The sequence below is a fragment of the Chroicocephalus ridibundus genome, chromosome 2 (assembly GCF_963924245.1).
Source record: "Chroicocephalus ridibundus chromosome 2, bChrRid1.1, whole genome shotgun sequence".
Taxonomy (NCBI): Eukaryota; Metazoa; Chordata; class Aves; order Charadriiformes; family Laridae; genus Chroicocephalus; species Chroicocephalus ridibundus.
In genome coordinates this window covers 48589741-48611368 of record NC_086285.1, presented here as the reverse complement: position 1 = coordinate 48611368, position 21628 = coordinate 48589741, and the positions used below count along the sequence as shown (strand labels likewise).

The 21628-nt window shown below is 48.0% G+C and overlaps 1 protein-coding gene across 4 annotated transcripts; it reads right to left on the bottom strand.

Moving 5' to 3' along the window:
- Positions 1-55: 55 nt before the first annotated feature.
- SLC6A20 (solute carrier family 6 member 20) lies at positions 56-21548 on the bottom strand. Of its 4 annotated transcripts, none has more exons than XM_063325350.1 (12): positions 20642-21548; positions 19052-19547; positions 10271-10411; positions 9471-9562; positions 8685-8912; positions 7028-7138; positions 6393-6634; positions 5334-5496; positions 4690-4894; positions 3759-3918; positions 2145-2310; positions 56-1257 (listed from the first exon to the last, which is right to left on the bottom strand). In XM_063325350.1, the coding sequence occupies exons 2-12, from the start codon at positions 19059-19061 to the stop codon at positions 1108-1110; spliced, it is 1668 nt and encodes a 555-aa protein (XP_063181420.1). In that variant the 5' UTR covers positions 19062-19547; positions 20642-21548; the 3' UTR covers positions 56-1107. The 4 variants fall into 4 exon arrangements, with proteins under 4 accessions (XP_063181420.1, XP_063181418.1, XP_063181417.1 ...); XM_063325348.1 differs by lacking the exon at positions 20642-21548 and having other exon boundaries at positions 19052-19256; positions 19341-20172; XM_063325347.1 differs by lacking the exon at positions 20642-21548 and having other exon boundaries at positions 19052-20172.
- Positions 21549-21628: the final 80 nt, after the last annotated feature.

The window sequence follows — 21628 nt, the reverse complement described above, 5'->3', positions numbered from 1 at the left end:
GTGATGTTTGTTTGAAGTTAATCCCTCTTTTATAAGGCACTTGCCATCTTCTCATGGTTACATAGTTAAGACTATTAAGAACCCTCATCCCATGAGTGTGTCCCTAATGTTGTTCTGCAGAGTGACCTCTTTAAAGTTCATAGACAGTATTTTACTGTTTTCTATTACTGAAGCTTATAATTTAAATGTTGCTTTCTTTATACAACATTCACATAGGGAAATTAATCAGTTCTGTGGAACTGCTGGATTGTTACATCTCATGATTAAAGTATACTTGGATATGAACTTTGTCAAAGCTAATTATATGGCATACTTTTGTTTGGGTGGGGCTTGTAAAGCAGCTTTATCACAGATTTCTTTTAGTGTACTTAAAAAATGCATTCCTATTTAATACGAAGTACAGCACAGAGCACAATTACATACTGGAATTTTACTTCTGGAGATGGGAGAACTTCTGCAGCTCATATATATATATATGTATATATATACACACACACATACACACCTATTTATAAACCGCTTTGCTGGACACAAGTATTGAAGGGGGGGTGTTGGACACATTTATCTCAAATACCATCCCGCTGACTTTTCCCTTGTAGGAAAAGGATTATTCACATTCGCGCGGCAAGACCTCAACAGTTTTGTCTGTTGATGAAATACAGACGTCATTTCAAATAACGTGCGTGCCCGAGTCTGGCTTTCTTGAGTGGTAAGGGTATTTGCCAGCACTTTGGTGCAGGAACATGCTTTGTTGGTTGCTCAGGTTTCCACAGCGGCAGTGCTACAACAAAGCGGAAAAGAATTACCTAATGTCGTGTAATGGGTTGAGGCGCTGGTTAATTTGTGCTAGCATTTTGTGAGCTGCTCTTCTGTTTTTCCCCTCTTATAGAGGCCATATTAAAGCTTCGTCTTGTTACAGAAGACCTTTTTTTTTTTTTCCCCCCAAACCATTGTGGAACCTCCTAAGAGCACTTTTTGGTCAATATAGCACCCACCATTCTTGACTCTATAAATAGTTGCTACAAATAATGGTTGCTGCTGTCTTCCAGCAGCGCCTGGTCACTGACGATGGGGGGGTGAGGTCTTCCCATATCCAGCTGGCGCCGTTCATGCCACAGTTGAAACTCTTTCCCTCTTCAGCCTCTTCCTTATAAAAGTCACTAGTGCCCCCAGGGGTATGCACACGGTGGACGCCGCCACCAGCAGCCCGATCACCGCCAGGGCGTAGCCTGGGTAATCCTTGGTCACCAGCTGCCCCTGCAAGGGAGAGAAGAAGCCTTGGATTTGTGGGAATCCGTGGTTTTCTGTGTCCTGGAGTTGGGTCTATTTCAACAGGACTCAGCCCGTGACTCAGTGCTTTGCTTTGTCCAACCATACAAGCTTTAAATTTATAAGAACAGAGCTGCTGACAAAAATATTGGGGGAAAATGTTTCTGTGAGCTTTGGCAAAGCAGATTTTGGCTTGGTCTGTGTTTTTAATGAGATGTCTGGGCCCTGACCTCTGTCGGGTCTCTGCGTTCCTCCCCTCTGGGCTCATGCTGACACCGTGTCAGCAGCCCAGGCCCACCCCGGGTCCCAAATCAGCGGTGACATGAGAACAACGCCTGCGGTTTGTTTCTGCGTGCCAGGAATGTGTCCACAAAAAGTTATGAAACCAGTGGTTACTTATCCAATAGTAATTCCTCTGTGATAAATACACAGTTCAGCATTGGTACAAAAGCATTTCGGAGAAAAATGTATATGAAAATTATGAAAGCTATTTATTCCAGCAGCAGCTCAGTTCTGTTAAAATACCACTAATTTTGTTCAAAATACTACACTTTAGAAGTCTTCTTTTCTGTTTAAAGTCTATTTTTTAAAGATGATATTTGCGTTTTCGACACAAATAAAATTTTACTGTTTGAATGAGTCGATTAAAAACTGTAGAGAGGAATGAGGCCACTTTATAGAACCACGCCGTCATTTCCACTAGGTCAAGTTTTCCCTGTTTTACCTTTCCCCAAAATGAAGGGATGGCTCCACCTCCGGCTGCAAGCTTTCAGAAGGCAGTTTTGCGGAACAATGTAGTTTGGAAGGAAGGCTGTGTCCTTGCAGGAATTAAGGAAAGTTTAAAAAAAAAAAAAAACAACCAAAAACTAGTTTACCTGTGTAGCATCCCATGCTTGGTATTGCAGTGTTCCTGTGAGGATGTAGTCGGTAATGTAAAATATAAATAGGCTTATAATTAGCAAAGGACTAGCAAAAGCCCACATAATTTTCCAGTACCAGTTGGGCTTTCGCCCAATCATGGTGTGAAGATCTTTCTCAAATCTGTTTAAGACAAAAAAAAAAAAAAAAAGAAGACATTTTTGAGAAGAGCTGCCTGCGTTCAGTCGACACCTTGGTCTGAGTTACTTCAAAACCACCTACAGAATGAAATATGTGAGATGGGAAGGGGGAGGCTAATTGTCCAGAAGACTAATGAGCGGAGAGCCGGAAGAGCTGGCTCACCAGGATCACGTCGTGAGGGTGAAATCAAACAAAAAAGACAGCAGGGCTTCCAAGAGGATCCCAAACTGCGGAAGAATAGCTAGAAACAGGCACAGCAAGGAAAAGCCCAGCAAAATTCTGCCTGGAGTGTAACTTTAGACCATTACTAGTGTTAGCTGGTGGAGAAAAGTGATGATGCTTAAATAGCGTGGAGAAAACACTCGTTTTTGTGTAGAGTTCTCACCCCTGTTATTTGACTCTGCGAGACAGTCCTACAGCTGAGGATGGTACCTAAAATCACGCAGGAAACCTGGATCTGACTTGAAGGCTTTAATGGAATCACGGAACGGTTTAGGTTAGAAGGGACCTTAAAGGTCATCCAGTTCTGCCCCCCTGCCATGGGCAGGGACACCTCCCACTAGACCAGGCTGCTCAAAGCCCCATCCAGCCTGGCCTTGGACACTTCCAGGGATGGGGCATCCACAGCTTCCCTGGGCAACCTGTTCCAGTGCCTCACCACCCTCACAGGAAAGAATTTCTTCCTAACATCTGATCTCAATCTCCCCTCTTCCAGTTTGAAGCCATTACCCCTCATCCTGTCACTACATGACCTTCTAAAAAGTTGCTCCCCACTTTTCCTGTAGGCCCCCTTCAGGTACTGGAAGGCTGCTTTAAAGTCTCCCCGGAGCCTTCTCTTCTCCAGGCTGAACAACCCCAGCTCTCTCAGCCTGTCCTCATAGCATAGGTGCTACAGCCTTCTGATCATCTTCGTGGCCCTCCTCTGGACCCGCTCCGACAGGTCCGTGTCCTTTGAACTCATCAAGGACATAATGCCAGTGTAGGTGCCTTTACACATACCACGCTAGCAGACTAACCAAGCAAATACTAAACCCTTTTCCTTTCCAAACAAACACCTCTGCTGTGTAAAACCTTTCCTGATGCTGAATCTTGCTTTTACCCACAAGGGATGACTTGGGAGAGCGGCGATGTGCGAGGTTTGAAACCAGGCGTACTGCCACAGAAGGTGCTCGTGAGAGCAAAGACAAGAGGAGCAGGGAACAGCATGTAAAGCTCATTAGCACTCCCCTGCCTGCAGAGAAGGTGTCAGCCCAGCCTGGCCCCCGCGCAGCCCTGAACCTGACACCCAGGAAAGGGTCTGCAGGGCAGGGGAGGCCCCACGGCCTTGCTGATACCATAGCGTAGGAGGAAAATTTAGCCCGAGGTGGTATTTTTATTCTTGGCCAGTGGTCACACCCCTGCTATGAAGAAAGGAAGGTTCAAGCTTTTACCTTCTTATCCCGTAGATGTAACACACAGCAATGGTTTCTACCAGCACGATGAGCAGCAGCGAGAGGGTGGCCGCGTAGTCATTGAATATGTCAAACCAGTAATTTCCAGCCTCCATAGTGAAGGTTAGGCCAATCACGAGGTTAATGAAGCACACAACACCTGCGTGGATAAAACAGGGACCCTGCCGTTACACCTGGAAACCCAATTGCGTGGGGGGAAGTGTCATACTTCTTGGGACTAAAAAGCTGGCGGGATTTATACTAATTTCTCTCGGGAAGCAGCTTTCTCGGGGGAGAAAGATAATTTTTTTTGCCCTTTGGAAGAGACCTGGCTCTGTGTGTGTGTGTGTGTGTGTGTGTGTATGTTCCGGTGCAGCCTTAAATTGCTGCTCCTGAGACCTGCACAGTCACAGCAAAGACACCCAAGTCTCAGCTATGGCCTTGTCGCGAGTGTGTGCAGCATCTGCTGTTACTATTTGGCATCTGGTTAAAGCAGGTTTTAAGGTGGGACGACGGATTTCCATACCCAAATGGGAGCGCCTATCACTTTTGGCCAAAGACTGAGCTGGTTCACAGTTGGGATACCAGTGATGCGACTGAAGAGCCACTCACTGCGGGTGTCTTGACATGTCTCGTGGCCCTTTGAGTTTCACTGGTCAGTAGGCACCAGTTTGAAGGAGCCGGGGTGCGTTGGGAAGCCTGCAAATACACACCCATGATTGCCCTGGTGCTTTGAGCGCTCCCGAGGGAAAGTGCTGTAGAGGCTGGGTAGGATTTCCCAAGGGCAGGCGAACCCTTCCAAGCAGCATATCTGATGTTCTCTGCTCCACCCAAGGTCAAAGAGGGACCCTCAACGGCTGTTGGACACCAAAGCTTTTGCACGCACGTGCTCTCTTCCCACACGGCCTCGCTGCTCCCGGCAGGTGCTTACCTGAGATCACCTCCTTGGGGAAACGGGCAGCGATGACCTTGCTGTCGGTCAGCGGTGTGAGGATGGCGGCGGTGTTTCCCAGCATGCTTCCGATGCCCAGCATCAGCAGCATGACGAAGTAGAGCACGGAGTAGAGCTGGGGCACCTCCATGTTTTTGATGGCTTCAGAATAGACTATAAATGCCAGTCCCGTCCCCTGGACAGCCTGCCGGCGAGAAAGGGGGAAGGGAGTTATGGGCAGCTCCTCAGCTCGACAAGGGACATGAGAATAGGGACATGAGACTGATCCTCCACAACAATGAAAAACACCCATGGTGGCATTTCTGCACGGCAGGGACAGGTGAGATCTTCACTGATTTATTCAAACTGGATAGAGACTGGCACAGTCCCGCTCGTAGCGAAAACATTTGCCCCATACCTTTGCCACCTGCCCTGTCCTGCAGCCGCAGCCGCAGTGTGGCTGCATCACCACCCGGCTCAGTTGCTAACGAGCCAAGCGAGCACCTTGCCCGGCTCCATCCCAAGGTGCAGAAATGAGCCCCACCGCGGCTCCTGGGGGTGCGGATGTGGCCACTGGGGCTGCCCGGGCTCGGTGGGAGGAAAGGAGAATAAAGCCCTGGCGCCAGCACGAAGCGGCGACTCACTGTATCGAGTTCAGCTTCCAAGCTGCAGTTTTTAAGCTGCGGCGATAATTGGGCGTATTCCTGCGGGTAGGTGGCCATGAGGTACTCTTTCATCTCGTTGAGGTTGTCTGCTGTTAGAGAGCCTTCCTCCAGGTCAAAAGCGTTCATCAGCAGCAGGATCACCCTGGGAAAGATCATAGGAACTTAATGGCTTTCAGGCCAAGGTATGAAATCGATGTCGGTTTTACACCTCGTCCCCTCCTCCATCAGCCCCCACACAGGGATGCTCTGCTGGCCCCAGGACTCTGGTCTCCCGGGGTGGGAGCCATGGTACTTCCAGAGCGATGTTGGGATGTGGGCAACCTTCCGCTCATCTCTGCTTCAGAGGGAGCAGGTCCCGCACCCACGCTGTCCCTTCCAGGCAGATATTTTGGGTGCTGGCCAGTGCCAGCTGGCGTCTCTTCCCCTTTGACATCCGGTCCCACGTCCGCACCCCACCAATTTAACGAGCCTTTTGGCAACGAGCAGGGACTGGCAGTTCGGTTTCCTCTCCGATCAGCAGAGAGATTGAAAGCTGTAAAAATAGGAGTAAAAGCGTAACCGCCACAGGCCCCATGCCAGGGACTGCACGCGAGCTTGCTGCCTCGGGCCCGATCCTGCAGCCTGCTGGGCACCTCCAGAGCGTCGCCGCCGAGGAAGCTGAGCGCCTGGCACAGGGCTTGGCCTTGAAGGGGGGGATCTGGGCATCATTGCATTTTATTAATCAGTGTCCCCCGCCCAAAGCATGTGCTGGGACTGGGGTGCAGGAGAAAGTGCCGCTGTGACTTATCCAGGCAAATTCGTCTTCTCGACCTGGCCCATGCCTGGAAGTAGCACCCAGGGGTCAAAAGGCACACCAGCCCTGACCTTTCGTCTCAGCCTTCATCACTTTAAATCGCCCCATTAGCTTTATTAGAGCAGTATGAGGGCCAGGGCAGCTCTGGCAGCACCGTGTGCTGTTATTTATTTACCTCCCCCCCCTCCCCTTACCTTCCCCAGAACAGCTTGCGGTGGAAAACAAGTGAAACACCAGCCTCTTACTTGTTTATACAGCTTTCGTAGTTAAACGTCGCCTTGAAGCCGTAGATGGAGAAAGTCACGATGCTGGCAAATATGGAGGTGGTGCTGTTGATCAGCGAGACGATGATGGCGTGCCTCTCGCAGTTGTTGCTAGGCTCGTTGTAGCTGGCGAATGCGATGAGGCTGCCAAAGCCCAGGCCCAGAGAGAAGAAGATCTGCGTGGCAGCGCTGATCCACGTCTTGGGGTTCGACAGCTGCTCCAGCTGCAAAACCAGACAGGGAGAGTGGGAGCACGAAGCTGTGCATGGATGCGCGGCACTGCCCCTTCCAGCCTGCGGGGATGGAGACCCCATCTTAGCACCCAGCTTAGCTCATGGGTGGTTTTTGGGCAGGCTTACTGCTCAGTTTGAAAGTAATATGCTACAGGTTATGGTAATGGACAGGTCTTTTTCTGGAGGATAAAGGAAGCAGCTCATGGGCACCGTGGCAGAACAGCCTCCAGCCGTTCCCAGCTGCGGTTTCCAGCTGCTTGACCTCAGCTACTGCTGCAAAAACCCGATATAAGGAAAAGGAGCATTGCCACCTTTTAAAAAAAACTTACACGTTTGGTAACTAATAACATTTCATGAAAGATTCAGCGCAGTTTTTCCCTCTACCTTTGGCGTGAACATGTAGACGAGGCCGTTCACAGCGCCGTGAAGTGTTAAACCTCTGATGAGGTATATGATGAGAACGCAGTACGGCAAAGAGGCCGTTACGTAGACCACCTGGGGAAAGGAGGGAAAATACCTTGGTCTAAAGAACACGCGAAACTGCTCGGAGCAGATTAGCTCTTTCTCGCTTACTTTACAGAAATGATTTCCATTATCGTGTTTGCTACCTTGTAGTAATCTTTAAAGAAATATTTTCAGATAAATCGAACTTTAGAAATCTAAATAGGTTTTAGGGTAATAAGTTTATTATTAATAATAAAGACCTGTGCTGTTGTTCCCAGGGTCTTCTCTTTGATGGGAAAAATAAGAACAAAATCTAAAATATTTGCAGCATTTACAAACTGAGTTCTGCAGCATTTAGCAGACAAACAGCAGTTTGCCACCATTTGTCAAGAACGCATTAGGCAAAAGTCATCTATCACCTGCCCTGGGAAGAAGACGACCAGATCTCATAAAAGGTCAAAATCAAACTTGAATAAAAGTTCAATTATTTTAATTCAGATGTGAAAAAGGCTGTAACTTAATGTAACCTAGATGGAAGATGGGGGGAATTAAATCTTTCAGTTGTCTTCCATGAGCTTTTGATCAAACCCCGTAATTTGAATCTAAATGTTGAATCTCCACATTGGAAGAAGCCACTTGCAATAAAAAAAAAAAAAAAAAAAGAAGGGAGAATCCAATCACTTTCTCTTCGCTAGGATGTGCCCCAATGGCTCACCCAGAAACATATATAAAAACTAACTCACAAAAAAACATGCTTTCCCAAGCTCTTGGGAAGAGAATCGTCTGGGTAATAACCAAACGTTCCTCCCGTTTGCACCTGCCTGCACTGTCAGCTGGCATCTGCCTTTCCCCGTCACACACCCGGAGACGCTGCAGCTTCACCATCCCCAGCAGGACAGCCCCGCGCCCCCTGCCCAAACCCCCCGCTCCTCCTGCACAAGGGCTGCCGGGGAAGCCCCCCACGCCGCCTCTGACGAGACCCTGCCTTCGTGATGCTGTTTCAATGCTCCTTGGCTATTTATTGTCTTTCTTTTTTGCCCCCAAAGCCAGCTGCAGCAAGTTTAAGAGGTTATTCTTAGTTTACAGTCTCTTGGCTTTCTGCGTTCGGCTAAGACGATTTGGGGATTACAGCCCTCAGCTTGCTTCTTAGTGCAGGCTCAGCCAGGACATTGCTCCCCCCCCCCCCCCCATAACTTCTGGTCTGAGTAAAAAGTGGGCAAAAATGCCTGGTAGATGTCTTTTTTTTCTTGCAAAGACTGAGGAACAGGCATCTCCTGACACAGCTCTGCTGTGGCAGGCGGCTTTCCACAGGGCCAGCAGCCTGGTGGCTGGTTTTGCAGCAGAGGTGGCTGCATTTAAAGGATTTTTTCTGTTTTGTTTTGTGGTTTGTTTTTTTTTTTTTTTAAATATCACTCAGTGTTTTGATTGAGCCTTCTTCGGTTGCAACTTAACGGGGTGGCAGAGGCAGCATGGCTGGCTGCTCCAGGGGAGATGCCATAACCCCAGGTAACAGTAGCCATGGATGCTGCCGCCTTGGTGCTTGTTTATCCTCCCTGACATCCTGGCGGGGCTCAACGGGGCTGTGCCCGCCTCTCACCTTGCCGGTGGACTCAGTGCCACGGAGGATGCAGAGGTAGACCACCAGCCAGGCCAGCATCAGGCAGAGCGCCTGCTCCCACTGCACGCTCCCGCTGTCCTCCAGCGATGGAGAGATGTTCAGGGTCTCCCGGTACCAGAAGTACTGGGTGGACGATGTCTTCTCGCACTCCTCCTCGTAGCCCGTGCGGTTGCTGTTCAGGGGGCAGGTGGCCCACGGCAGGGGGTCCTGCGAGGGAGGGGAGGAGCACAGGGTGAGGGCCCACCATCAGCATGGCAGGGAGAGCCGGGGGGACAGTGGGAATGAAGTCAAGGGTGGCTTTCTGAACCCTGGGTTTGCTTGTCCCTGTATTGTGCTGCCTGGGGCTGGGGCTGACCCTCTCCCCTGGGGATGACCCTCTCCCGAAGGATAGACCCACTCTGCCTCTCTTCCCTGGGGATGACCCTCCTGATCCCCTCTCCCAGGGATGACCCTCTCCCTTGCCTTTGGACAGACCCACCCCAGGGTGCAGGACACCATGGCCACCAAGGCACATGTAAGCAAGGCATCAGGGGGCTGGCTTTGATCTGCATTTTGAGAAGAAACCCCGATGCCTCTGGGGAGCCCCCAGAGAGGGACACCCCTGTGTCATTTTTTCACCACAGAAAATCCCTGGGCAGGTTTCTGGAGCTTTTGTGCCTCCCTGGATGATGATGGGCCTGGGCAACATGCAGCAGTGATACAAAACCACCACGACCCTCCGTGGCCACAGCGGGGCCAAGCTGTGTCCACCGGGTGCTCACACACCTGGAAGGAGTGGAAGAGGTACCAGAAGGCCCAGGCGTTTATCACGTTGTAGTACATGGAGAGGAAGAAGGAGACGACGACACTGGCGACGCCTGCAGGCATGGAGGGAGGTGCTCAGTCAATGGCAAAACCCACAACGCCCAGGGCCCCATAAAAACATGTTGGGGCTTTGCTTCTGCACGGTCCTGTGCACAGGGCATGCTCCCGCCACTGCAGCCTCCTCCTCCCTCCATCAGGGCTATCCCTGCACTGGATTTTATACTTTAGCCCCTGGGGGGTGAATATTCAATGTATCGTTAAAAATAGAATGTCCTTGTAAGCAAATTAGAGATAGTTTGGGCTATCAGGGTAATTCAATAACTTCATAATGCAGCTAAGAGCGAACACTGATAAACGGTAAGCGGTGATGGTAGGAAATTAAGGCACTGATTTATCACTCAATGTTGAGTTTGTCAAGACGATGCTCTTGGGGTCAAAGCCCAGTGTGGGCAGCGCCGGGGGCAGGGTTAAGCCCTGGTCTTCACACCATGATTTTGGCTGTCTGCCTGAGGGCAGGGGGACCCACGCCTCCATGCTAGGGGACCTGGTACAGCAAGGCAGGGTCTCTCCCCGACGCCTTGTGAGGGACAGGGTAAATGCATGCTGTGAGGCATCTGGGTAACAGCTTTGCTCAGCCTAGTGAGACCCAGTAAAACCTCGGTTCCCACCTGGTTTCCTCTCCGAAAAGACAAAGCTCTCCATTCAAAAATCACCCGTGTTCCCTGGGCGCTTAACAATAAAGATAAAAACCAAGAACATACCGACGCCACAGAGGTAGGGGCTTATTATTTTCCAGGCACCAATGCTGCCCTGACGCATGCGCTGCCCCACGGCCAGCTCCAGGTAGAGCAGCGGCATCCCCTCGACGACCAGCATGATAAGATATGGGATCAAAAAGCCACCTGCAAGAAAAATCCAACAGATGGGCTTCAGCAGATCGGCAGCATAATAAACACCAGGTTGCCCTATTCCTGGTCAAATCACCCCATTAGTGTCCCAGGAGGTGGCTGGAGCTGGGTCCTGTCCAGGTACCTGGTGTATTGAGGGCAAATCACAACCCTGAGGGACATCTCAGGGGGTTTCAGGTGGCGTCCCAGATGTCGGTGGGTGCCAAGTGCCTGGGCGTGGGGAATTTTCCACGGGCACTTGGCAGCGCTGGGACTTCTGCTGTTAAAATGTGCCGGTCGCCACCCCGGTGTGGCGGAGCTGCCCAGGTGCTTTGCGGGCGGTTTGAGCAATGTTCGGGGCTGTGGCTGTTAAAGGGTAACTAAGCGCCAGTCAAACCTTGTAAAAGATAATGAGAGAAAGAGGACGAGGGAACGATTTACTTCGTGTGTGTCAGCCTGCAGCAGAGTCGGAGCACTCAATGAAAAACTAGCAGCAACATCTGCACTGAATAGAGTTTTAAGTAATGTATTGAAGTCTGGCCTGGCTTGAAAAACCCCAAAACTATAAAAAAAACCCCATGCTGAGACTGCAAATGCCAACAAAGGGGTGAAGGCTTTTCCCCCAGGGTCCCACCTGCGGGAGCAGACCCTGGATCAGGCTGACACAGCCTCCCCCTGCCCATTTGCTCATCCCCACTTCCCCGGCACAGAGAGCCCCAGGGATGCTCTTGCAGAAGAGGAACAGCAGGAATGGGTGGGCAGGCAGCAAGGGAGGGGAAAGGACCTTCCCACCCAGCAACCAGGATGCACTTCGGCTTCAATTTTTGCTGGAAAAAGAAAATGAAATCCTTGTCCTCGACTCGGGGCTTGCTTTAGAAAGAGCTGCTGACTGAGTCAAAAACTGGATTTTTGCGAAGGCTTTCCTGCTTCCCTTTTTACAGCAAGCCAAAAATATTTACGTAAATATCTCTTATTTAGGATTTAATCTGCGGCATTAACATTCCTCGCAATGGGCTCGGTGCAGCACTGCAGAGGAATGAACTCCGGGCAGCGACTGAGGCAAAGAACTGGAAATAAACACCTAGAAATAATCCGGTTTATTCTGGGAATTAATTTCCCACCTCCCGGCTCTCTCGTTATTAACGACCCCTTTGTTAGTCTGTTAGATAACTTCCTATGCCGCAAGGGAGCTGTCGGAGGTTTCAGAGCTCCCGCAGCCGCTCCGTCCTGGCAGGGCGCGAGCTGCCCCAGCAGCTGCCGAGGGGAGTTTTGCCATGTACCATGGGGGGGAAAACAGCGTTCGGCCCTTTGCGAAGGCTTTTCCACCCTCCCAGCAGCTTTGCTGAGTGCTTCGTGTTGGCTTTGCCACCTTGCAAGGAGGAGTACCTCCAGGCTTGCTCTTCACCCCAATGTCACCCCACAGGTGGCAGTGCCGGGGCTGAGCCCCCTGCCCCTTGCTCTGCAGCCTGTTTGCACGCAGATCTTGCTCCTGATGCTACTTTTCCTAAAGGGTAAAACCAAAATGCTTCATACAAGTGACTCGGGGCGATTGTATGCACCAGCTCCTTACCTGCTGTGAACCAGCACAAGCTCCACTGACTTCCCTGCTCATTTACACCCGGCGTTGCTCCCTACGGTGCCAACCGCCTGCGAAAACCAGCCCCCAGGCCAGCGCCCTGCAGTTGGCACAAGGCGTGGAGTCTGGTCGAGGCACCAGGCTTGGCCAGTGGCACCCTCGCCTCTGCTCAGCATCTCAGCTGGGGTTTCCTCGCTCAGGGCTGAGCGCTGCTGAGTGCCCGGCCCTGCTGCAAACCCATCCCAGTGTCATTTCAGCCTGGCCCAGCCTGCTTATGGATGGACTAACTGCACCTACAAGGTTTGAACCCTCCTTTGATCCCTTTGGGTGAAGCTCCCTCTCTCTTGCTCACAGCAGGAGGAGGCAATATGCTGATAAACGGAAACGCAGGAGGTTGTAAACTCTGAAAATACCCTGTTTATGAGTATCATCAGCGATAAAGACAGCATTGCTCTGCTGGGCACGCCAGGGACTGGCTCTGTGCTTTGCTGTAAGGAAGATGCCAAACGAGCAATTGCTGGCATCCCCCCTAAGCCCAGTTTCTGGTGTATCCAGCTTTTAAGTTCCTGAAATGATGTTTTTTTCTGCGTGGGTTTTGCAGACCCCTGGAAAGCGACCAAATCCTTTTTTAAGAGGGCAGTGAAAAACAATTAAGAAAAGCAAAGCCTGCTGTCAGGAGTTTTAGTTTCACAGTAGGGAAAGCCGCTTCTCCCCTGGGAAATGTAACCACGGAAGACAAAAGCAGTGGAGAAACTACTCTTATAAAAACATGCTTTTCAGAAAATACTTGGGTTTAATGAATCTTTTTTTGTGGTTAATCAAGTGTTCCAGTCCTGGTTACATTTCAGAGAATTTTCACCATCTACTACACTACTGATGGCTGATAAGAAGAGGATAAACCACGCAAAGACCCCCGTGTCTGAGTTTTGCAGTCCTCCAGGATGTCTGCCAAGACAGGCTGCTAGTGAACTAACCACGTGCGGTTTAATTGCATACAGAAACACTTGCATTTTAAGCTTTGTGCTAGAGTTCAGTGTCAGACATGGAGTCCTTCTTACCCTCAAAAGCATCTGCGTGGAGGAATACACCCAGAATTGATGCATGTCTATCACTTCTGCTATCTGAAACATCTAAGGAAGCTTCAGCCACTGCAGCATCTAGCTTCTACGGTAATTTCACCCAGTGTATTATCTGGATTTTTCTGACCTGATCCCACAGAGCAGCTCTGACGCCGTCCCAGCACTGAGCTGGCTTTTCAACACCTAGCAAGAACCAACTCTTACGACCACATGTGTGTTTAGAAGGGAGCTACAAGCCACCAAAACAAGCACAAGCCAAGCAAAAAGTACTTAAAATATCTCAGTGTGTTTCTTCCTGAAAGGAAGAAAAGGCAGAAGCAGACCAGAAGCAAATGAGGCAGATGCTCATGATGCTACTTAATGCACAACTGGGATGGGTCCAGCACTACAACAGATGCAGTGGAAGAAGCAGTATAAAACTGGGATGTCTTATAAAAAGAGGCTCTTTGTAAGGATTCTTCAAAACATGGTCATTAACCAGTGGTAGCTGTATACTAGAAGAGATTATTAGTGTTGGTTTTTAATTAATCTAATTAACTGACTTTTGATTTCTAAGGAAGAACATCTGTGGCCGGTATATAATATAGACATCATCTTTCTCCAGTTCGGACCCAGAAGAGCAATAAACTTTCAAAGAGCTCTTCTTTTTTTTTTAAGCCCAAATTTATTCCCCGTTTTCAAAGCTTCCCGGGAGGCTTTAGCTGTGGAGCTCCTGTTGATTAAGGAGTTTCAGCCAACTTCAAGGCAGATTTGCAGACAAGTTATCACCTCCTAAAGAACGGCTTTGTGCAAGAGACAACACGTTAATGACAGCAACTTGAAATGATACTGATGATCCTTAAATTAAATCAGCATAAGCAGTTCCCTTTCTGAATATGTTCCAAGTGAACTAACAAGGAACTGAACAAGTTTCCGATGCCTTCAGAGTGGTTCAATGGGGCAAAAAGTAATAAATTAATACCATGTAGACCTACATCTCGCATTCTACCTCCATCCTTTTTAAAAACATGGGTCTTCTCACAGTTTCATTGCACTGCTAGAAAATGAGTGCCACTGTATTGGGGCAGCTGTCAGGTAAAAGCTGCTTTATGTTAAAGAATATGTAAAATAAAGCAGCAATTGAAGAGATTGCACACCAACACAAAGCCCGACCTCCTGCTCTGCCCTGGACCCTGCTCAGTGGACAGGGTGTTAGCATGGACAACATCCTTGCGGATTTAAAGCTTGCCACACTCCTCCTCGAGGGAAGCAAGAAACATAAGCCACACTTACCTCCTCCATACATCTGACATAAGTATGGAAACCTCCACACATTTCCCAGCCCCACAGCATAGGAAATGCAGGCGAAAACAAACTGCAGGGGATTGTCCCATAGTGGCCGGGATTTCTCCATTGCCTACTTGCAGGCAGAGGTTTCAGCAGAACCTTCCTGCCTTCACTCCTTCAGGTACTCTGCCAGCCCTGCCTCAGACTCCACGCCAGCCCGGCTTGGAGGGGAGGGAAAGGCGGAGGAGCTATGCTTGCCAATTCCTATCAAGCTTTTTAATTACTAATCTTATTAACAGGCACATACTGAAGTAGGAATGCTGGTAAATAGATTATAGACACACAGAGAACTATAAAATTGGTACTTTGGGTGAATAGCTGCTTGGGTTTTGACTGGCATTTCTGGGAAGGATGTGAACCCAGGGATTTTTATCGGCTCACATGCTGACTTGACACAGGGAGGAAATAACACTGGGGCTGCAGCTTGGTTTTGGAAATGGGAAACTCCTTCCCCGCAGGGCACTCTTCCCTAGGAGTGGTATGTGCGAGTGTGAGGCACCAGCTTGGCTTTGATAGCACGGGGAAGGGGTTCCCACACCATTAGGACTGGGCTTAGTGGCTTTTGCAGCTGACTTTTATTCACAGTGTCCCTTGCCCTAAACGGGTCCTTGGGCATCCTGTCACTTGCACTCTGGTGCTCAGCCCAACCAGCCCAGCACACCCCCCGGTTCCAAAAGTGGCCTTGAAACAGACCCTATCAGCCACGTGGGTCCCCAGCCTGCGGCAGCCTTGAGCATAACACTCAAGTTTGACTCTTCGGGAATACTACTCTCCCTCCTCGTGCTCTGTGAATGTGTGAGAGCGCAAAATAGCTTAGTCTCTTTTCACTTACCTTCACACTGAAGTTTCACTGCTGCAGATTAACTTTTCCGAGGGGTTGCTGTTTTAAAACACTTTTAAGCAGGCAAGGACCAAATATTTACGAAGGCCACTGGGAAAAGGTGTCTGTGGCCCATTGTGGAGGCAGAAGGACCTAGGAGGCCTTCGGGTCATCTGAACGCACGCTGAGATGCCAGGTCTGAACGTGAACCCTGTGCGCTTGGGTCCCTGCCAAGGTACACTTTGAGCTCAACCACTTCAGACAGGTCTCCCAGTGAAGGAGGCTACCAGCAGCGCTTGTAGCAATAAAAAGGGTCTGAACAAGTCCAAGGACTCAGTTTCCTTCCTCTGTCTAAACACGGCTTTTTTCACACCAGGACTGGGGACCTTTCAGGTACGTCCTACAAAAAAGACCCGCTCAGCTGCTGGCAGTCTCATTCCTCCAGCGCCAGCAACTCGCTCCCTGGCAGCACTGCCTATGCTGCTCCAGCATCCCATCAGGCACCGGCAGAGCTGAGGAATCCAGCTGTGGGTACGGGTGAGAACCCCTACCACGGGGCTTTTGGACAGGAGCCCAAACTGCAGAGTATGTCATGCAGAGCTGTTGAGACCAGCAGAACGACTCTGGTGGACTTGCTGAGCAGCCACCTGTAACACCAAAGTCACAAAGTGGGACGCCGCTTTTTTGCATGCTAGAAAAGGTGACTGCAAAAGGTTTATGCACCTCCCGTAAGTGAATCCATTCCTCACGGCGTGTTTTAACGCTGCTGGAAATGGAGGTTGTCATTGGACAACATCAGGGTTTGCCAAAGCCTCACAGAGTATAGTTTTGAGGGAGCTCGTGGCTCTTCCGCAACATCCTTGCTGTTCCTGTCTTACTTGCAGAATTGCAATGTACCAACTAGCCCTGGAAATGCACCTCACGCACCCTGAATTCTGCTGGGAGGAAAAATCCAAGGAAATTTTAGGTCCATAAGGACACACACTGAGAAGCTACAGATATGTTAACTGTCCCACATCACAAAAAACTTTTGCAAATTATTAAAAAGTTAAATGTCTGTCACTGCCTGTGGGATTTATTACAAATGATTCTTATAAATAACCTACAGCATTTAATAACTCACAGACAGGACAGCCTTAAAAATAGCAAGCACATCACTAGCACTTGGGATGCTTCTGTGTGCATAGATTACTGCTACTGATGAGCATAATCAAGTTAAATATTTCCTTGGCTCTGTACCTCCTTCCCATCACATTTCAAACTAGTTTACTAATGGACTGGGGAGACTGTGCAGGCGAAGAGGTGTGGTGTCCTGGGCTCGGCTCAGGCCAGATCAGGAAGTTCAGATGCAATGAAATGAATCCTCGCCCCTCTCACAAACGTCAGTCTCCTCAGCAGCTTGGATCACAAACTGCTATGAGTTTTTAAAGGCAGTTGTGCACACAGGCACTCAGCAAAGTGCCTGTCATCCAGTGTCTCCTTGAGAGACAGGCTTTAAATATACTGGAAGGTATTTAAACACATGATGCTTAGGTAAGCTTCCTGTGGGACTTTCCATACACATCTCAGACAACCAATATGCTATTTCTGATGCCATTCAAGATTTCATCTCCTTTGAACTTCCTTCCTTTGGGTTGGGTGAGGACTTGGGCTTTATCTTCAGGGACAAAGATAAGTCTCTAATAGACACATGCCAGAACTTGTGATAATTTCACTGGTCATGTTAGAGGAGGATTAGAAGGAATTTTTTGCTCCAGGTACCTAACAAATATGAGAGTGTGGGGTTTGGGGGAAGTGGGTGGGAAAGGGTGGGTGTTCATCTTCACAGCAGGCCAGGGACTGACGGGACAGCATGAGAACTGCCCTATATAAACCTCATCAGAAGCTGTTAAACAAAGCAGAGAATCCCATTTCTCACTGAAGGAAAACTGGAAGTACTTAGGTGAAGGTACCAACTGAAAATCCTGGGCTTGAATCTCTTGACACCAGCACAGTAAGAAGCCAAGCACTTCTTCCAGATACTTAAAACAAAAGCAAAAAGGGAGTCTGGAGTTCTAGCAACAGTTTGGGGGACATGATTTGAGGGTGGGAGAAAAGCTTAACAGATTTATTGCCAAAAGAGCTGGAAACAAGGGAGGAAGGAATAATAAGCAGCAGTGGAAGAAGTCTGGTATCAACAACTCCTAGATAATTCCACCAGGTAGCCTGGACTTTATTATGCTACATCCAACATAGAATCATAGAATTGTTTGGGTTGGAAAAGACCCTTAAGATCATTGAGTCCAACCGTTAACCTAGCCCTGCCAAGTCCACCACTAAACCATGTCCCTCAGCACCACATCTACAGGACTTGGAAATACTTCCAGGGATGGTAACGCAACCACTTCCCTGGGCAGCCTGCTCCAGTGCCTGACAACCCTTTTGGTCAAGAAATTTTTCCTTCAGTAGTCAATCTAAACCTCCCCTGGCGCAACTTGAGACCATTTCCTCGTGTCCTATCACCTGTTACTTGGGAATAGAGACATGACCCCCACCTCTCTACAACCTCCTTTCAGGTAGTGGTAGAGAGTGATAAGGTCTGCCCTCAGCCTCCTTTTCTCCAGGCCACTTCCCTCAGCCATTCCTCATGACACTTGTTCTCCAGACCCCTCACCAGTTCCGTTGCCCTTCTCTGGACTCACTCCAGCACCTCAATGTCTTTCTTCTAGTGAGGGGCCCAAAACTGAACGCAGTACTCGAGGTGCCAGTGTCAAGTACAGGGGGCTGATCACTTCCCTAGTCCTGCTGGCCACACTATTTCTGATACAAACCAGGATGCTGTTGGCCTTCTTGTCCACCTGGGCACACTGCTGGCTCATATTCAGCCAGCTGTTGACCATCACCCCCAGGTCCTTTTCTGGCTGGACAGCTTTTCAGCCACTCTTCCCCAAGCCTGTAGTGCTGCATGGGGTTGTTGTGACCCAAGTGCAAGACTATAAACCTAGATTTAAAAGAAACCCTCTGGGCTTTTCTTGATGGTCTCATCAAGATACGTGGGAGGGGAACGCAGTGACAGCAAGGGCCAGCTCTGGTGTTTAGTATCTGCCATTCCTGGAGGCCCTCCTTTCCAAATGGAAACATGCTGGCTGTTAGCATATTGGATGATTATCAAAGGGAAGTAAGTGATGGAACAATCTCTACAGCCTCTCCAACTGTTTTGTGATGTTATCAAGGGAAGCAGATATACAGCCAAGAGAGTTGCAGTCCCCACATATGGCTTTTCTGTTTAGATTGCCTGTTCTCACAGTTGCTACTTTAAGCTCCATGTTTCCTTACTTTAGGAGAAAGAAAGAATCCAGCTGGATTTCCAGATCTTTGACAACTCAAAGGCCATGACAACCGTTGGATGATTGCTCTACATGTAATTGGAGATCACAGTTACTTCTCTAAGCAGTTATTAGGATTGCAATTATTCCTTCCAGCTCATCACTGCTACTCGCTGCTTGGTTCCAAACTGCAGATGATGCCCTTGAGGTCTGTACTCTGAAGTCATATCCAGCCCCTTAATCACCCTTAAAACTGTTTTACAATACCTCAGTCTCCAGAGATCAGTAATATAAAGCGTCTTTATAGAGGCCCTATCACCAAGAAAGTATGCCTGAGAAGAGTCCCTCTTTTTATTTTCCTTGATTTTCTTTAGCTTCACAGCTCTATCCACCTTGTAACAGTGGGTTTTTTAGAGTACTCCCTCCATAAAGGTGTACTGAACCCAGTTCTGATTCACAAAATTGCACCAAATTCACCCAGACCTCAGAACCTGCTTGTGTAAAGCAAAAGGCCCCCATACTGGCACCTCACTAAAATCAAAAGGATACCTGGTCCCATTTAGTCAGTTATTCTGCTCGTCTTCTGCCAGTTCATGCTTTCCCTCTGTCAAAGTTGCCTGCAGTTCGGGGAGGTCTCTGGGCAGCTCTCTTGTTCACCAGCAGCTGTCAGTCATGAGCTGCCCTGTCAGAGTCCTGCACCAACCACTCAGCATCGCCATCACTGGACACTTCAAGACACTACATTAACAGGCTCCTAAAAATAATAATTGAAAAGTGATAAAAATGTAAGTCTCTAGATACTAGGAGTGTTGAAATAGAATGATATGTACCTACCCACCTTTACGTGGAGAAGAGTTGACTCCAAACAGGCTGCCTAATGTTTCAGAGTATGTCTGAGAGGAGACTCAGATAAGGAGGGCAGATCTAGGTGCCTTCAGGGAGACTTCTGTAGGCGGCCAGAGCAGGGCAGGAATCCTGGGTCAACGCTTTCACTGGGACATTGTTAAAATTAACAGTCATAGGGTAACTCCCACGGGCACATTCTCTGCTCAAAGCCAGTTAGAAAGATGTACAATAATAATTATGATAACAATTCTTACCAGCTCACATACAAACTTATCTTCAAATCACATTAATTTTTTTTTAATGTATTTTAGAAGGCCTGGCCTCCTACAACAGCTCAGATTTTTAGATCTTGATCCATTCAGCCATGTGACATCCCAAGCTGATTCACATTTATTTCCTGAGGCAGTAAGAATCATTTGACCGTGGTCTGACAGCATTTGGTATCATGTAGAAGCCAAGAGCAGTCCTTGATAATGCCAGAAGGGGGAAATCAGACTGAGAAATCTGAAGAACTTTTTAGCTGAATTGAATTCTAAGTGCCTGGCAGATGACTGTGGGTTTCCTAAAAGCAATGTATGCGGGAAATGTCCAAATTGCAGGTGTCCTTACATTAAAAAAATAATAAAAAAAAAAAGCGAAAAGCTATTATCCACAATAGAAAAACAGATTAAGGAGTACTTTATGAACAGTTAAAGAACACCAGGTAATATACTGTCTCATTAAGAAGGTAGCATGCAGAACTGCTGGCTTATTTATTAATGACCAACAGTGAACTCAAGTCACCGTTACGGCATGGGGTTGTTTCTTAGCTGTCAGAGTCAATACTAGCAAAGCTGAGCTGCCTAGATTTCATTCCCATAGAAAATATGCTCCAGTTTGCAAGCAAAAAAACCCATGTAGCTTGAAAGAGATTTGATTCCTGCAGATCAGCCAGTTACAGAGGAAATTTTCTTTTTAAACTTTCCTTTCAGGCATAACTAGGGAATTAACATCTGAAGTGGAAAAAATGGATGACATCTATTTGAACAGTATGATGAACTTCTTTAAAAAAAAAGAAAAAAAAAGGCTGGTAAAAGCAGTATTAGAATTTACACTTCAGGGAAAGAAGTAACGTTTTAGAAACGCCAGACACAATCAGGAGAGGTTCAGATGTCATCTTCATCTTCAAACTATGGTATCTATCTCAAGAAAAAGAGAATCGCTACTGTATAATGCTCCAGGTCTTCTTTGACAGGTACATTATCTTTGACAGACGATGTATGTTTTCTCAAGATCTCCACACAGGACCTTTACCTTAGCCATCGTGCAACACAACACAACGACAGCATCACACTGATCTCTTACTCACTAAACTGGCCATCTGCAAGACAGGTAATCAAAGTCAGTGTTCCAATTCTGCACTGCACCGTTCTCTACAAAATTTGCCTTACTCATTCGAGGAGATAACAAGGTCTGTAACCACACCTGCCTACAGCCAACTTACTTCACTGAAACCTCTCCGTATGCTAAAGCTGAGAGTACACTTTCTTGTTGAAATGGTCTCTAAGCAGAGAATGAAGGCCTATCACAAAAACAGTGTTCTAGACAAGTCAATAGTCAAAAGATTTATCAGAAAAGAGAAAAACAGCAGAAGTCATGAGATTCTCCACCTTTCTTCACCTTTTACCTGCCATTTTAGAAATAGTAACTGATCTTATTAAAATGAGTTTCATTACAAAGAAAAACACAATATTCACCCAGTCGAGTAGTCCTGTTGGTGTCAAGATAATTGCTCTGAGCAAATACAGGCCAGAAAGCTCTTTGATATCTCCCTATTAAGAACTTTTTAGTGATTGTACAAGGGGCAAAATAATACCTTTCATTACTTTAACTGACATTGCATGAGGAGTATATCACCCCATAAAGCCCTACTGTCGTGCTACAGCAATAATACCATGCTACAGACACAGAACTTTATCCCAAACCAATCTTGCTTAACCAGTGGGGAAAAAAAAGACAACAAAAGAACATACAGACTGCAAATGTAGGCAGATTTGACTAGGGCATCACTGCTTGAGCAATTTTAACAGCTTTGTCCATTTGACAAAGAATGAGGAAAAAACTGGCCCTGTTAAATGCCAGTTTCTGTAGCACACATACAGCATCCTTTTCCCAGCCCTGCCACTGGTACACTTTTTTACAGCTGTTTGATGTGGTGTGGCTTTGGGCAAAAATCTATAATTTACAGGTTTGCATTCCTAGCAAGATTCTTTACTTATCTGCTACTCCTTTCTACAGATA

Excerpts from the sequence above, each read along its gene's own strand:
- SLC6A20 (XM_063325346.1), bottom strand. The coding sequence starts at position 14,444 with ATGGAGAAATCCCGGCCACTATGGGACAATCCCCTGCAGTTTGTTTTC. Across the intron at positions 5,497-6,392 it reads TACGAAAGCTGTATAAACAA|GGTGATCCTGCTGCTGATGA; the intron begins GTAAGAGGCTGG and ends GATCTTTCCCAG. Across the intron at positions 4,895-5,333 it reads TGGAAGCTGAACTCGATACA|GCTGTCCAGGGGACGGGACT; the intron begins GTGAGTCGCCGC and ends TCTCGCCGGCAG.